General features: G+C 42.7%; 1 protein-coding gene across 3 annotated transcripts in view; it reads left to right on the top strand.

Annotated features, from left to right (window-relative positions):
• Positions 1–13,915, top strand: part of LGR4 (leucine rich repeat containing G protein-coupled receptor 4) — a 141,628-nt gene that overhangs the window by 44,616 nt on the left and 83,097 nt on the right. Inside the window, exon 2 of one of the 3 annotated variants that reach the window (XM_030560206.1) lies at positions 7,470–7,654. The exons of the other annotated variants lie outside the window; for them this stretch is intronic. Within the exon in view, the coding sequence (XP_030416066.1) occupies positions 7,533–7,654 (122 nt within the window). The 5' untranslated portion in view covers positions 7,470–7,532. The remainder of the gene's footprint in view (positions 1–7,469; positions 7,655–13,915) is intronic. 3 annotated transcript variants of the gene reach the window in all.

The raw sequence follows: 13,915 nt of genomic DNA, 5'->3' as shown, positions 1-13,915 counted from the left end.
GCCTTCTAAGTGCAAGCTTATGATGTAGAGCTCCCCCCGACCTGATATTTCCTTGCCTCCTGTTCATGATTTTACCCGTTGGGATTGGCATCCTTCTGTAGAATATGTCTGCAAGTTTGTTACACTACTGTATTGCTTCACAGCCCATACAATTACGGTATACAATAGTAGCTTTAGAAGCGAAGTAATGTGACTCTCTAAGATCATTGTTGGCCTCTGTTATCTAGAAGATACCAAGTCTGCCTCTATTTTTTTCCAACTCAGTGAATTTAAGGTTTGCAAACTTTGCTTTGTTGATGGTCCTAGAGGCTAACAGGTCCTCTCTTTATGCACAGAACATAAATAAAGCACAGCACAGTGTCAGTGGAAGCTTACTTATGCTGTCCCTATACCCTTCTGCTCCACTCTGGAGGGACAGATAGGGGAGTTCTAGGATTGAGATCTAGTTTGTACAGCACCTAGTACAATGGGGTCCTAGCCAATAACTAGGGATCCTAGTTATTTGGTATGGTAATACAAATAATAAAAAAAGTTCACTTTGTCCTCTGCTAAGACTGCAGTTGACTGAAAGTTGTGGGTTCAGTAATGTGAACATTTCCTACTAGGAATTGAACGGAGACCACAAGACCCGTTTCAGCCACCGTAGAGGCTTTGCTCATCATTCTTTTTAACCTGCAGAGACTCAGTATATTACAAAGATCTATAATGAGATGTGCACACACAGATTTCATGCAAGAAACTTAAAATGTGGGAATGACTCTTTGTGTAATCTTAGTGGCTATTCTTTGTCTGCTGTTGTCATGGTACAATTACCCACTCTGAACCTTAGCGTCCAAAAGATGGGGTACCAGCATGAATTCCTCTAAGCTCAATTACCAGCTCAGTACTTGTAGTGCTGCCATCAACCAGGAATTCCAGTGCCTGGTGCACTCTGGTCCCCCCAAAACCTTGCCCAGGGACCCCCAAGACCCAGTCCCTCTGGATCTTAACACAAGGAAAGTAAACCCTTTCCTTCACCGTTGCCTCTCCCAGCCTTCCTCTCCCTGGGTTACCCTGGAAGATCACTGTGAATCAAACTCCTTGAATCTTGAAACAGAGAGGAAAATCCACCTTCCCCCCCCTCCTTCTCTCTCCCTCTCCCAGACTCTTCCTGAGAGAGAAAGTAATCCTGACACAGAGAGAAAATTAACCTCTCTCTCCCCCTTCCCTCCTTTCTCCCCACCAATTCCCTGGTGAATCCAGACCCCATCCCCTGGGGTCTCACCAGAATTAAAAAAAAACAATTAGGTTCTTAAATAAGAAAAGCTTTTAATTAAAGAAAGAAAAACAGTAAAAATTATTTTTGTAAATTTAAGATGGAATAGGTACAGGGTCTTTCAACTATAGACACTGGGAATACCCTCCCAGCCTAAGTACACAAGTACAAATTAAAATCCTGTCAGCAAAATACAAATGTGAACTCCTTCCAGCCAAATACACATTTGCAAATAAAGAAAACAAACATAAGCCTAACTCCCTTTATCTACCTAGTACTCACTATTCTGAACTTATAAGAGCCTGTATCGGAGAGATTGGAGAGAAACCTGGTTGCACGTCTGGTCCCTCTGAGCCCCCAGAGTGAACAACAACCAAAACTAACAGCACACACACAGATTTCCCTCCCTCAAGATTTGAAAGTATCCTGTCCCTGCTTGGTCCTCTGGTCAGGTGACAGCCAGGCTTACTGATCTTGGTAACCCTTTACAGCAAAACAGACATGAAGTACTTCTGTTCTATTAACCCTTAACTATCCATTTATGACAGCTGTGTAAAAAACCAAACAAACAGAAAACAATGTCCAATAATTGAAGTGAGAGACACGGTACTGTTTGTGGAACATAGGTAATTTGGGGACCACAAGTGTTATCCTCAAAGGGAGAGACATTTGAGAGTTACGTTGCTTACTGTTGTCCTTTCCTGGTCTGCATTCAAACCAGCGACCTAAAAGGGAAAGGTTTTGTATCCCCAGTACCAGCACAATACAGTCCCATATCTTTTTGATTTTAGTTAACCTGACAAGTAATATCAAAACACTGGCCAAGTCTATGCTAGAAAAATTCTCCAAAAATTTCCCACCATTGGCAACATGGGTTGATCTCAATCAGCATTGGCAACACTGGGCGCGCTAGTGTAGATGGACTGCTAACTGTTCATATAATCATAGGACTGGAAGGGATCTTGCAAGGTCATCTAGTCCAGTCCCCTGCACTCATGGCAGGACTACGTATTATCTAGAATCCATCTCTGTCTAACCTGGTCTTAAAAATCTCCAGCAACCTCTCTATTTATTCCAGTGTTTAACCACCCTGACAGTTAGGAAGTTTTTCCTCACGTCGAATCTAAATTGCCCTTGTTGCAATTTAAGACCATTGCTTCTTGTTCTATCCTCAGAGGATAAGAACAACAATTTTTCTCCCTCCTCCTTGTAACAACCTTTAATGTGCTTGAAAACAGTTTATCATGACCCCTCTCTGTTTTCTCTGCTCCACACTAAACAAACCCAATTTTTTCAATCTTCACTCATAGGTCATGTTTTCTAGACCTTTAATAATTTTTGTTGCTCCTCTTTGGACTTTCTACAATTTGTCCACATCCTTCCTGAAATGTGGCACCCAGAACGGGACACAATACTCCAGTTGAGGCCTAATCAGTGCAGAGTAGAAAGAAAGAATTACTGCTTGTGTTTTGCTTACAGCATTTATGCTAATACATCACAGAATGAAGTTTGCTTTTTTTAAATTCATATTTAGTTTGTAGTCCACTATGACCTCCAGACTCCTTTCTGCAGTACTCCTTCCTAGGCACTTATTTCCCATTTTGTATGTGTGCTACTGATTATTCCTTCCTAAGTGGAGTACTTTGTATTAGTCCTTATTAAATTTCATCCTGTTTACTTCAGACCATTTCTCCAGTTTGTCCAGATCACTTTGAATTTCAATCTTATTCTCCAAACCCTTGCTACCCCTCCTAGCTTGATACCGTCCGCAAACTTTATACGTGTACTTTCTATGCCATTATCTAAATAATTGATGAAGATATTGAACAGAATCAGATCTAGAGCAGATCCTTACAGGACCCTATTTGATATGTCCTTCCAGCATGACTGTAGACCACTGATAACTGCTCTCTGGGAACAGTTTTCCAACCAGTTATGCACGCACCTTGTAGTAGCTCCATCTAGGGTGTATTTTCCCAGTTTGTTTATGAGAAGGTCTTGTGAGTCAGTATCAAAAGCCTTACTAAAGTCAAGATATACCACATCTACTGCTTCCTTCCAGATTGATTTAGAGCCGCACATAACAAGGTTCTGTGACATGGTGTTTAAACATATTTGCAGCCTGTCTATACTAGGGGTCCCATTATTGCTGAAACAGAAGCAAATGTGGGGGATTTTTTGAGGCTGTCCCTTGTGTAAGCAGGCCTTTGGTAACAGAGATACTGTCTTACCTATTTTTTTTTGTACAATTAGGGGGACTTTATTCAAATGTAGATAACTCTCTGCCTCAGTTATTTTGTAAGTTTTATAATTAAATAATTCAGTGGCAGAGGGCCCAGAACTTGGAAAAGACTCAGTGGAGCCTACAATATTACATGCTATTATCTTTCAGCGAACAGGTTAAGCTTGCTCAGAGGGAGCATTTTACAGGGTTTTAAAGGTGCCTTGTTGAAACATGATGTTCTTCTTTCCTTCAATAGACACTTCTCCCTCCCCCACCTTTTTGAACTTCACAAAAGGTAGAGACAAGCTGGAGAGGTGAAAGGGAGAAGTTAAGCCATTCATAAAGCATGAGGGGCTTTACAGATTGGAACCTTTCTGGTTTCCTCTAGGCAATCAGCTAGTGCTGACTCTCTGGCTAGGATCCAGTTCTCCTTTTTCATAGCTGGGCATTTCATGTCTTCAGACTCCTGTGCATTCTTGCAAGCTGCAGTATTTGAAATAAAGTAGCGTATTTTTTAAATGCAGTGTAAAACTGTTGCAGTAAAGTATCTGTGCCACCTAGCTCAGTGCAGTCAATAATAGGCTATGATAAATCCTTGTGAAGGAAAACATTGGGAATAGAAAGCACTAGAGCAGGGGCCCTGTGTGAAATTACTTCATGCAGAACTCCCCACCATACACCCACTCCCTCAATGCTGAGTGAATGGGAAGATTCCTTCAGCTGGGATGTAATTTTCACTCGGGGGAGGTGCTGGTCCAGGTTTGGATAATTTATCACAACTATAAATCTGCTGAATAGTGCCCACCAGTCCATTGAGGCCAACATAATTTTCCCCTTAAAAGCCTGATATTTACAAGACTTTGTGCTCCATGTGGGTCTCCTAGCCCTAGTTCTGAACACATTCAGTTGCATCTCCAGGTTCCAAATTAGCTGATAAACAAAAGAAATAGTATTTTTCAGTTCACTTCATACAGGTACTGTAGTGCAATCTCTTTATCGTGAAAGTGCAACTTTCAAATGTAGGTTTTTTTTGTTACATAACTGAACTGAAAAACAAAACAATGTGAAACTTTATATAAGTCCACTCAGTCCTATTTCTTCACTAAGACAAACCAGTTTGTTTACATTTACAGGTGATAATGCTGCCTGCTTCTTATTTACAATGTCACCTGAAAGTGAGAATAGGCATTGCCAAGATATTTGCGTGCAAGATATGCTAAACATTTGTATCTCGCTTCATGCTTCAGCCAACATTCCAGAGGACATGCGTCCATGTTGATGACACTCGTTTAAAAAAAATGCGTTAATTAAATTTGTGACTGAACTATTTGGGGAAGAATTGTACATCTCCTGGTCTGTTTTACCCGCATCTGCCATATATTTTGTGTTACGGCAGTCTCGGATATTGACCCAGCACATGTTGATTGATTTAAAAACGCTTTCACTACAGATCTGACAAAACGCAAAGAAGGTACCAATGTGAGATTTCTAAAGGTAGCTACAGCACTGACCCAAGGTTGAAGACTCTGAAGTACCTTCCAGAATCTGAGAGGGACGAAGTGTGGAGCATACTTTCTGGAGTCTTAAAAGAGCAACTTTCCAAAACAGAAATTACAGAACCCGAAACACTGAAAAAGAAAATCAACCTTCTGCTTGTGGCACCTGACTCAGATGATGAACATGGACATATCAGTCCGCCCTGCTTTGGATTGTTTTGAGCAGAGCCCGTCATCAGCATGGATGCACGTTATCGGGAATGGTGGTTAAAGCATAAAGGGACATATGAATCTTTAGAGCAGTGTTCCCCAACATGGTGCCCGCAGGCACTTGTGTGCAATGCATAGTGCCCAGCAGGGGAGAGAAGCCACAGCCCCATGCCTGCCGGGGACAGAGAGCTCGGGGGCTGCGGGCACCAGTGTTCTCTGTCCCTGGCAGGCGCAGGGCTGCAGCTTAAGCTGGAGAGAAACCGCAGCCCCGCACCTGCTGGGGACAGAGAGCTCTGGGGCTGCAGGCTGCAGGCACCAGTGTTCTCTGTCCCTGGCAGGCATAGGGCCCGCCTAGTGCCCAGCAGGGGAGAGAAGTCGGGGCCCCACGCCTGCTGGGGACGGAGTACTCCGGGGCTGCAGGCTGCGGGCACCGGCATTCTCTGTCTCTGGCAGGCGCGGGGCCGCGGCTTCTCTCTGGCTTCTCCGGGGCTGTAGGCTGCGGGCGCTGGCATTCTCTGTTCCTGGCAGGTGCAGGGCTGCGTATTCTCTCCGGCTTCTCTGGGGCTGCAGGCACCAGTGTTCTCAGCTTCTCTGTCTTTGAAGGGGACAGATTAACTTTTTTCAGTTTATCACATGAGTTAACTGCAATTAATCGACGGCCCTACTTTAAAGGCATGGGTGTGACAGTGTTTTTTGTGATCATGTATATATGTCATTCAATACTACACAGCTTCATCTGTCATGCAAGCTGTATCCTAATGCACTCTCTAGAGTGATGTAAGAATTGATTTCTCTCCACCCCCCACTTTCTTCCAAGTTGTATATAGTCACAGGATAATTTGCATGTAGACATTTGAAATGTGAAGCGTAATGATGATTCTGAGGCAATAGACGACAGGCAATTAAACAGTGAGGAGATTCTGTGAAGATGCGGAGAGGAGGCTGATATTTGCAGAGCAGTTTGTCTCGCAATAGTAAGTCTGTGCATAGTTTTTAGAAATGGTCTGGATCCTGAATGGAATGGGAATTGTTTTGAGGAGGGGCATGATATGATTAGGCTTCAAGCTGTATGTGAGGCATCAGGCCACTGTGTTTCTGCTCATCTTGGAGTCTGGGAAAGCTTGTCTTGGGGAGGCCATAGAGAAGAGAGCTGCAAGAGCCCTTATCAGAGCACAGAGAGGCACAGATGCAGTGGTGTGGAATGACATGGACCTCTTATCCAAGGATTTTCTGATTACTTCCTGTCTATATTAACAGCCCAAATTGCTTTGAGAATGTGTGTATTTTTCACCAAGGCACTGTTACAAAGCTCACCTAGTGTAATATGTTGTCTCGCAAATCTAGGCTTTTGTTTCACTGCTATGAGTTGCGTAGGCGAAGCTTAATTCTCAAGTCTCTTTATTCAGCACTGAGAGAGAGGATCCAAAGTTGCAGGATGCTAACTGCATATAGTAAATGCGTTTGTTCTTTTCTCCCCATGGTAATTTAGCTAGTTGTATATCTATTTTAAATACAGGCAGATTTTCACAGCTGCTAATGTTCTAACTGATCAATGTTTAGACTTTTTAAAGTATATTAAGTATATTTAGATTCTCATAGCAAGTGCAAGGGAAGGGATGGCTTCATTAAAATTAATATTTAAACAAAACAACAAAAGCAATGTTCATACACAGTGTCAGGATATCCTGAAGGGAACATGCTGAAGCTGACTAAGGACAGAAAATGCTAAGTTTTGCTTCAACTCCATTCTCCTCATTTCATATTCAGATGTGGCTTGTAAAAAATCAGGTATGAAGGAGACTGGACCCAACACAAAGGGTTCAGGTTAAAGGAACTATGAGTTACACTGACAAATTCCAGGAATCTTTGTGTGCTGGCTTTGTTTTAACATCTGCTTAAAAGACATTATGAAAGAACAAAAAGGGAGGGGAATAGGGTGGGGTGATGGAATTATAAATGAAATAGGAATTGTTACTATAAATGATTTTGTCTTCAGTCCCATGCTAAGTATGTCTGGGAAAACTCTCACCAAACAAGCCTAGTTTCTGGGCGTGTCCCCAAAGGTTAAGCCAACCTTGATAGACCTCTCCATGACTTACCGTGGATCACATTGCATCACAGCCCTGGGGAGAACGATGGCTTCTAGTCATATCTATTTTGTAGATCTAGCTCTCTCATGCCATCCAATATGACGTGAATCAGGCCTGACTTGGAATCCCAGACCCGAGTCATGCTCTAGCTGGCTATGTGTTTCTGAAACCTGACCAAAATCCTTCATTTCTAGTATTTTTCCAGATGAAGTTCAGATGCAGCAAAGACTGGTGAGTGCCCAAAGCACTCCAACTGAATGAGTGAGGCCTGCAACCTGGCCTTCCTCGTTCAGGAGTTCGGCCCTGGTGGTGGCTGTGGCAGCAGCTGCATGAAGGAATGGGTACTCTCTTCTGGCAGTCACGTGTCTTACATGAAAAGGTAGCATTGGTGATGTGATTTTAAGCCATTTCAGTTAAACTCGTACAAAATGCTGTATGGGCACTATCATGCTGGTTTAAACCTCACTTACTTTGGTTTAGCTTAAGTCAATTAGGAACAGGTTTAAACTAAACCAAAATGAGTCACTCTTAACCCAGAATGAACTGGTGCAAAGGGCCAACTGGCGGGGTAGATAAAAATCAGTGTTTTTTGTTTCTTTGTTTTTTACTGGATTTTTTTAATTTAAATCAGATTTTTTTTTTATTTTATTTATATTATTTTTTCTTTTTCTTAAAAATAAACCTATTTGTATTAAATTCAGATTTAATTTTTAACTATGCTAAGGCCTAAGCTGCTTATTGTCTCTCAAAACATTTAAATTAAAAATAAATATGCTGAATTCATGAGCCTCTGTTAAAAATATTGAGTTAAAGGCTGTTTTTCTGTATAAAGAACAAGTCTGGAGAAAAACATCTAACTTTTCAGGTCAAGCTTTATAAACGTTACACAATAGATCATGTACTATAATAAAGGCCGGTTTTGTTTTACCATAAATGTTATATACTGTTTTGTGTGTTTGTTTAAATTCCAGTTCCCATCCAAAGACTCATAGACTTTAAGGTCAGAAGGGACCAATGTGATCATCTAGTCTGACCTTTTGCACAAAGCAGGCCACAGAACCCTACCCATTCACTTCTATAACAAACCCCTAACCTATGTCCGAGTTACTGAAGTCCTCAAGCTGCAGAGAATCCACCAGCAAGTGACCCATGCCCCATGCTGCAGAGGAAGGCAAAAAACCGCCAGGGCCTCTGCCAATGTGCCCTGGAGGAAAATTCCTTCCTGACCCCAAATATGGCCATCAGCTAAACCCTGAGCATGTGGGCAAGACTCACCAGCCAGCAGGAAAGAATTCTCTGCAGTAACTCAGATCTCATCCCATCCAACATCCCATCACCGCCCACATGGCATACTTATCTGCTGATAATCAAAGATCAATTGCCAAAATTAAGCTATCCCATCATACCATCCCTTCCATAAACCTACCAAGCTTATTCTTAAAGCCAGATATGTCTTTTGCCCCCACTACTCCCCTTGGAAGGCTGTTCCAGAACTTCACTCCTCTAATGGTTAGAAACCTTCGTCTAATTTCAAGTCTAAACTTCCTAGTGTCCAGTTTATACCCATTCGTTCTTGTGTCTACATTGGCACTAAACTTAAATAATTCCTCTCCCTCCCTAATGTTAATCTCTCTGATATATTTATAAAGAGCAAGCATATCCCCCCTCAGCCTTCTTTTGGCTAGACTAAACAAGCCAAGCTCTTTGAGTCTCCTTTCATATGACAGGTTTTCCATTCCTCGGATCATCCTAGTAGCCCATCTCTGAACCTGTTCCAGTTTGAATTCATCCTTCTTAAACATGGGAGACCAGAACTGCACACAGTATTCCAGGTGAGGTCTCACAGTGCCTTATGTAACGGTACTAACACTTCCTTATCTTTGCTGGAAATACCTCGCCTGATGCATCCTAAAACCACGTTCGCTTTTTTAATGGCCATATCACATTGGCGGCTCATAGTCCTGTGATCAACCAATACTCCAAGGTCCTTCTCATCTTCTGTTGCTTCCAACTGATGCGTCCTCAACGTATATCTAAAATTCTTATTATTAATCCCTAAGTGCATGACCTTGCACTTTTCACTACTAAATTTCATCCTATTACTATTACTCCAGTTTACAAGTTCATCCAGATCTTCCTGTATGATATCCCGGTCCTTCTCCGTGTTAGCAATACCTCCCAGCTTTGTGTCATCCGCAAACTTTATTAGCACATTTCCGCTTTTTGTGCCAAGGTCAGTAATAAAAAGGTTAAATAAGATTGGTCCCAAAACCGATCCTTGAGGAACTCCACTAGTAACCTCCTTCCAGCCTGACAGTTCACCCTTCAGCACTACCCGTTGTAGTCTCCCCTTTAACCAGTTCCTTATCCACCTTTTAATTTTCATATTGATCCCCATCTTTTCCAATTTAACTAATAATTCCCCATGTGGAACCGTGTCAAATGCCTTACTAAAATTGAGGTAAATTAGGTCTACTGCATTTCCTTTGTCTAAATAATCTGTCACCTTCTCAAAGAAGGAGATCAGGTTGGTTTGGCACAATCTACCTTACCATTGACCTCAATGTTCTTAACTACTTTCTCCTTCAAAATTTTTTCCAAGACCTTACATACTACAGATGTCAAACTAACAGGTCTATAGTTACTCGGATCACTTTTTTTCCCTTTCTTAAAAATAGGAACTACGTTAGCAATTCTCCAGTCGTATGGTACAACCCCCGAGTTTACTGATTCATTAAAAATTCTCGCTAACGGGCATGCAATTTCATGCGCCAGCTCCTTTAATATTCTCGGATGAAGATTATCTGGACCCTCCGATTTTGTCCCATTAAGCTGTTCAAGTTTGGCTTCTACCTCAGATGTGGTAATATCCACTTCCATATCCTCATTCCCATTTGTCATCCTTCCATTATCCCTAAGCTCCTCATTAGCCTTATTAAAGACTGAGGCAAAGTACTTATTTAGATATTGGGCCATGCCTAGATTATCCTTAACCTCCTTTCCATCCTCAGTGTTTAGCAGTCCCACTTCTTTCTTTGTTTTCCTCTTATTTATATGGCTATAGAACCTTTTACTATTGGTTTTAATTCCCTTTGCAAGGTCCAACTCTACTTGGCTTTTAGCCTTTCTCACTTTATCCCTACATGTTCTGACCTCATTAAGGTAGCTTTCCTTGCTAATCCCGCCCTTCTTCCACTCCTTGTAGGCTTTATGCTTTTTCTTAATCACCTCTCTGAGATGCTTGCTCATCCAGCTTGGTCTACAACTCCCGCCTATGGTTTTTTTCCTCTTTCTTGGGATGCAGGCTTCCAATAGTTTGTGCAACTGCCACTTAAACTAATTCCAGGCAGGTCTCCTCCACATTTAGATCCACAAGTTCTTCAGTCCAATCCACTTCCCTAACTAATTTCCTTAATTCTTTAAAGTTAGCCCTCGAAGTCAAAAACCCTATTCCCAGATCTATTTTTGTTTATCCTTCCATCTAGTTTGAACTGAATTAGCTCATGATCACTCGAACCAAGGTTGTCCCCTACAACCATTTCTTCTATGAGGTCCTCACCACTCACCAAAACCAAATCTAAAATGGCATCCCCTCTTGTCGGTTCTTCAACTACTTGGTGAAGAAATCCATCTGCTATCATATCCAGAAAAATCTGAGCCCTATTATTTTTGCTAGCACTTGTCCTCCAGTTTATATCTGGGAAGTTAGTCTCCCATGATCACACATTTCCCATTAGTGTTTACTTCCTTAAAAACATTAAAGACGTCTCTATCCATATCCAAATCAGATCCCGGTGGTCTGTAGCACACTCCAAGCACTATCTCAGGGGAGGCTCTAGTAGCTTTCTTTCCCAGTGTGATTTTTGCCCAGACAGACTCTGTCTTGTCCATTCCATCACTTCTTATTTCTTTACAGTTAACCTCCTCATTGATGTACAATGCTACTCCACCACCTTTGCCTTTATTTCTGTCTTTCCTAAACAGCACATAGCCTTCAATACCCGTACTCCAGTCATGACTACTATTCCACCATGTTTCTGTTATCCCTATAATAGCGGGTTTCACTTCCTGCACCAGTAGCTCTAGTTCCTCCATTTTGTTCCCTAGGCTCCTCGCATTAGTATACAGACATCTTAATTTTTGCCGTTTGGCTTTACTGACATTCTTTACCCTGTTAGGCACAGACATTCTACCACCAGCATCACCTGTTAGTCTGCTATCTACACTACCCTTTTTCCTTATGTCAATTCTTCTGTCCACGGCTGTTTCCCCTCTTACTTTGTTTACTTCCTTCTCAAGGTTACATTCTGGCGTGGAGATCTCCTGGACATCTCCCAACCATCTCCCCCAACTTCCTAGTTTAAAGCTTTCTTAATCAGTTTGATGAGCCTCCATCCTAGAAGTCTATTTCCCTCCTTGCTCAGGTGAAGTCCATCCCGAGAGAACAGTCTTCTGTCCGTAAATGCTTCCCAATGGCCGTACATCCCAAAGCCGTCCTTATAGCACCACTGCCTGAGCCATCTGTTGATCGCCATAATCTTGTCACACCTTTGTCGCCTTTCTCTAGGAACCAGCAGAATCCCACTGAAGATCACCTGAGCCTCGATTTCCTTAAGCGTCTTCCCCAGTCTGGCATAGTCTCCCTTGATACATTCCAGAGAGTATCTAGCCGTATCTTTCGTTCCCACATGAAGGACAATCAACGGATTCTTTCCCGCTCCTGCTAGTATCCTTTTCAGCCTCAGGTCCACATCCTGTATCTTAGCACCCGGCAGACAGCACACCCTTCTGTTCTCCCCATCAGCTCTAGTTACAGGCCTGTCTATTCTTCTCAGTAAGGAGTCTCCAATCACGTAGACCTGCCTTGTCCTGGTGACAGTGTGATTGTCTGGTCTACCCCCCGCACCCACTGGCTGCGAGTCCTCTCGATTCCTATTCACCCTTGCAATCCTCCTGAGGCTTATATTTGGTGTTGCCTCCATTGACTCCTCCCCTCCTCTTGTAGGACTATCAGCTCTTCTCTTTTTCCTTGCCCTCTCTCCTTCAGCGACCACCTGCTGTGCCCCTTCTTCATTTTCCAACTCTGCAAACCTGTTCCTGAGTTGTATTTCTCCTTCACTGGCCCGTCTTTTCCGCTGCCTGGTTCTCTTAGTCACATGCTTCCACCGTCCACTTTCCTCACCCTGCAGTCTCTCTTCTGAATTCTTTGGTCCTGCTTCCATCTGCATGTCTGAGCTTATCCCTTCAGCCCCCTCGTGTCTGTGCTCCATCATCTGTTCAGACCCCCTTCTAAACTCAACCAGAGTTTGCACCTGCATTTCCAGTCCTCGGATCTTTTCTTCCATCAGCTCTATCAGGCGGCATTTCATGCAGACGAAGCTCTTTTCAGGTACCCCCTCCAGGATCATGTACATGCCGCAGCTTCCCCATCCAGTCATCCTCATTGTGTCTTTCACTGCTACCTCTATATCAGTCATAGCCTTCCCACCTAAAGCCTGGTAGTCCATGGAACAGAACACAACACAAACCCCCAGCAGGCACCAGACCACCCCCCAATCCCTTAACTAGCCTGTCGGTTCCTCTGTCCTAGTCTCCCCTGCAACCTCCCTCTGAAACTCCCCTGTTTACAGCTCTGTTTGCTGTCGTCTGTGCCGCTGCCTGACTGGCTGGCTACCTATATAGGACCCCTAATCAGGTAAGCCCCGCCCCCTAATCAGGGCTCCTATGGAACTTGATGCAAATCCATGAGCAAGAAGTTAATCACCTAGTAAAAAAGCTATACATATTAACTAATTTTACATTTTTAGTAAGAATCTGAAAATACTAAGTTTTACTTAATTGCTTAAATAAATGTTATAGTTAGAGTGTATCTACCTAAGTAGCAAAAAGATGTACCAAATCTAGTATAAAGGCTCTATTAAATTGTAAACCAGCATTTTTAATGGTTGTATCAACCAGTAAGAATGTACCTTTCTTTAGAACAATGGTTTTCATTTGCGTATCCCTAAAAATGTCAAGTGGAGGTGCGGACCCCTTTGGAAATCTTAGACATAGTCTGCAGACCCCCAGGGGTCCAAGAACCACAGGTTGAAAAAATTGATTAAAATGGATGATTTAAATCAAGGCTTTTCATTTGGTGGTATAAATCATTATTTAAATTGCCTTGTTTTAAATCAGTTAGCCCTGCCATGTGGAATCTCCTAAGTAAGTTGATTTTAAAAACAGATTTAAGTTAAACCACTGCAATTTGTGTGTGCAGACAGGGTCTAAAGCTCATTGGGACAGCCAGCCAGTGGACTGGAATATAGCAGTAATGCTCAGCAGCAGCACCAATGTCAAGTGTAGGGAAGAGCAAGCAAGAGCAACCCTCACTCTTCCTGCACTCTTAAGGTGCCCAGGCCTCCTAGTGAGGGAGGCCATTTTACCATTTCCAGGATCCAGAGTGTCAGCATCACCTTTTTTCTCTGCTTTCTCCCCTCATGGAGCTGGTCTACTCTGGGAGGAGATTAAAGGGAATATTGCTTGCTCGCGTGCTCTTTTTCTCATATGAGCCCCCAGGAAAGCCCAACTTGTGGGCTGGATGTGAATTAATTTTGATGTATTGCTCTGCCATATTGCTCTCAATGGCTGATTATGCTGT

This window comes from Gopherus evgoodei, chromosome 4 (genome assembly GCF_007399415.2).
Source record: "Gopherus evgoodei ecotype Sinaloan lineage chromosome 4, rGopEvg1_v1.p, whole genome shotgun sequence".
Taxonomy (NCBI): Eukaryota; Metazoa; Chordata; order Testudines; family Testudinidae; genus Gopherus; species Gopherus evgoodei.
Note: the sequence above shows the minus strand (reverse complement) of the source record. Positions and strands in the feature narration are given on the sequence as shown.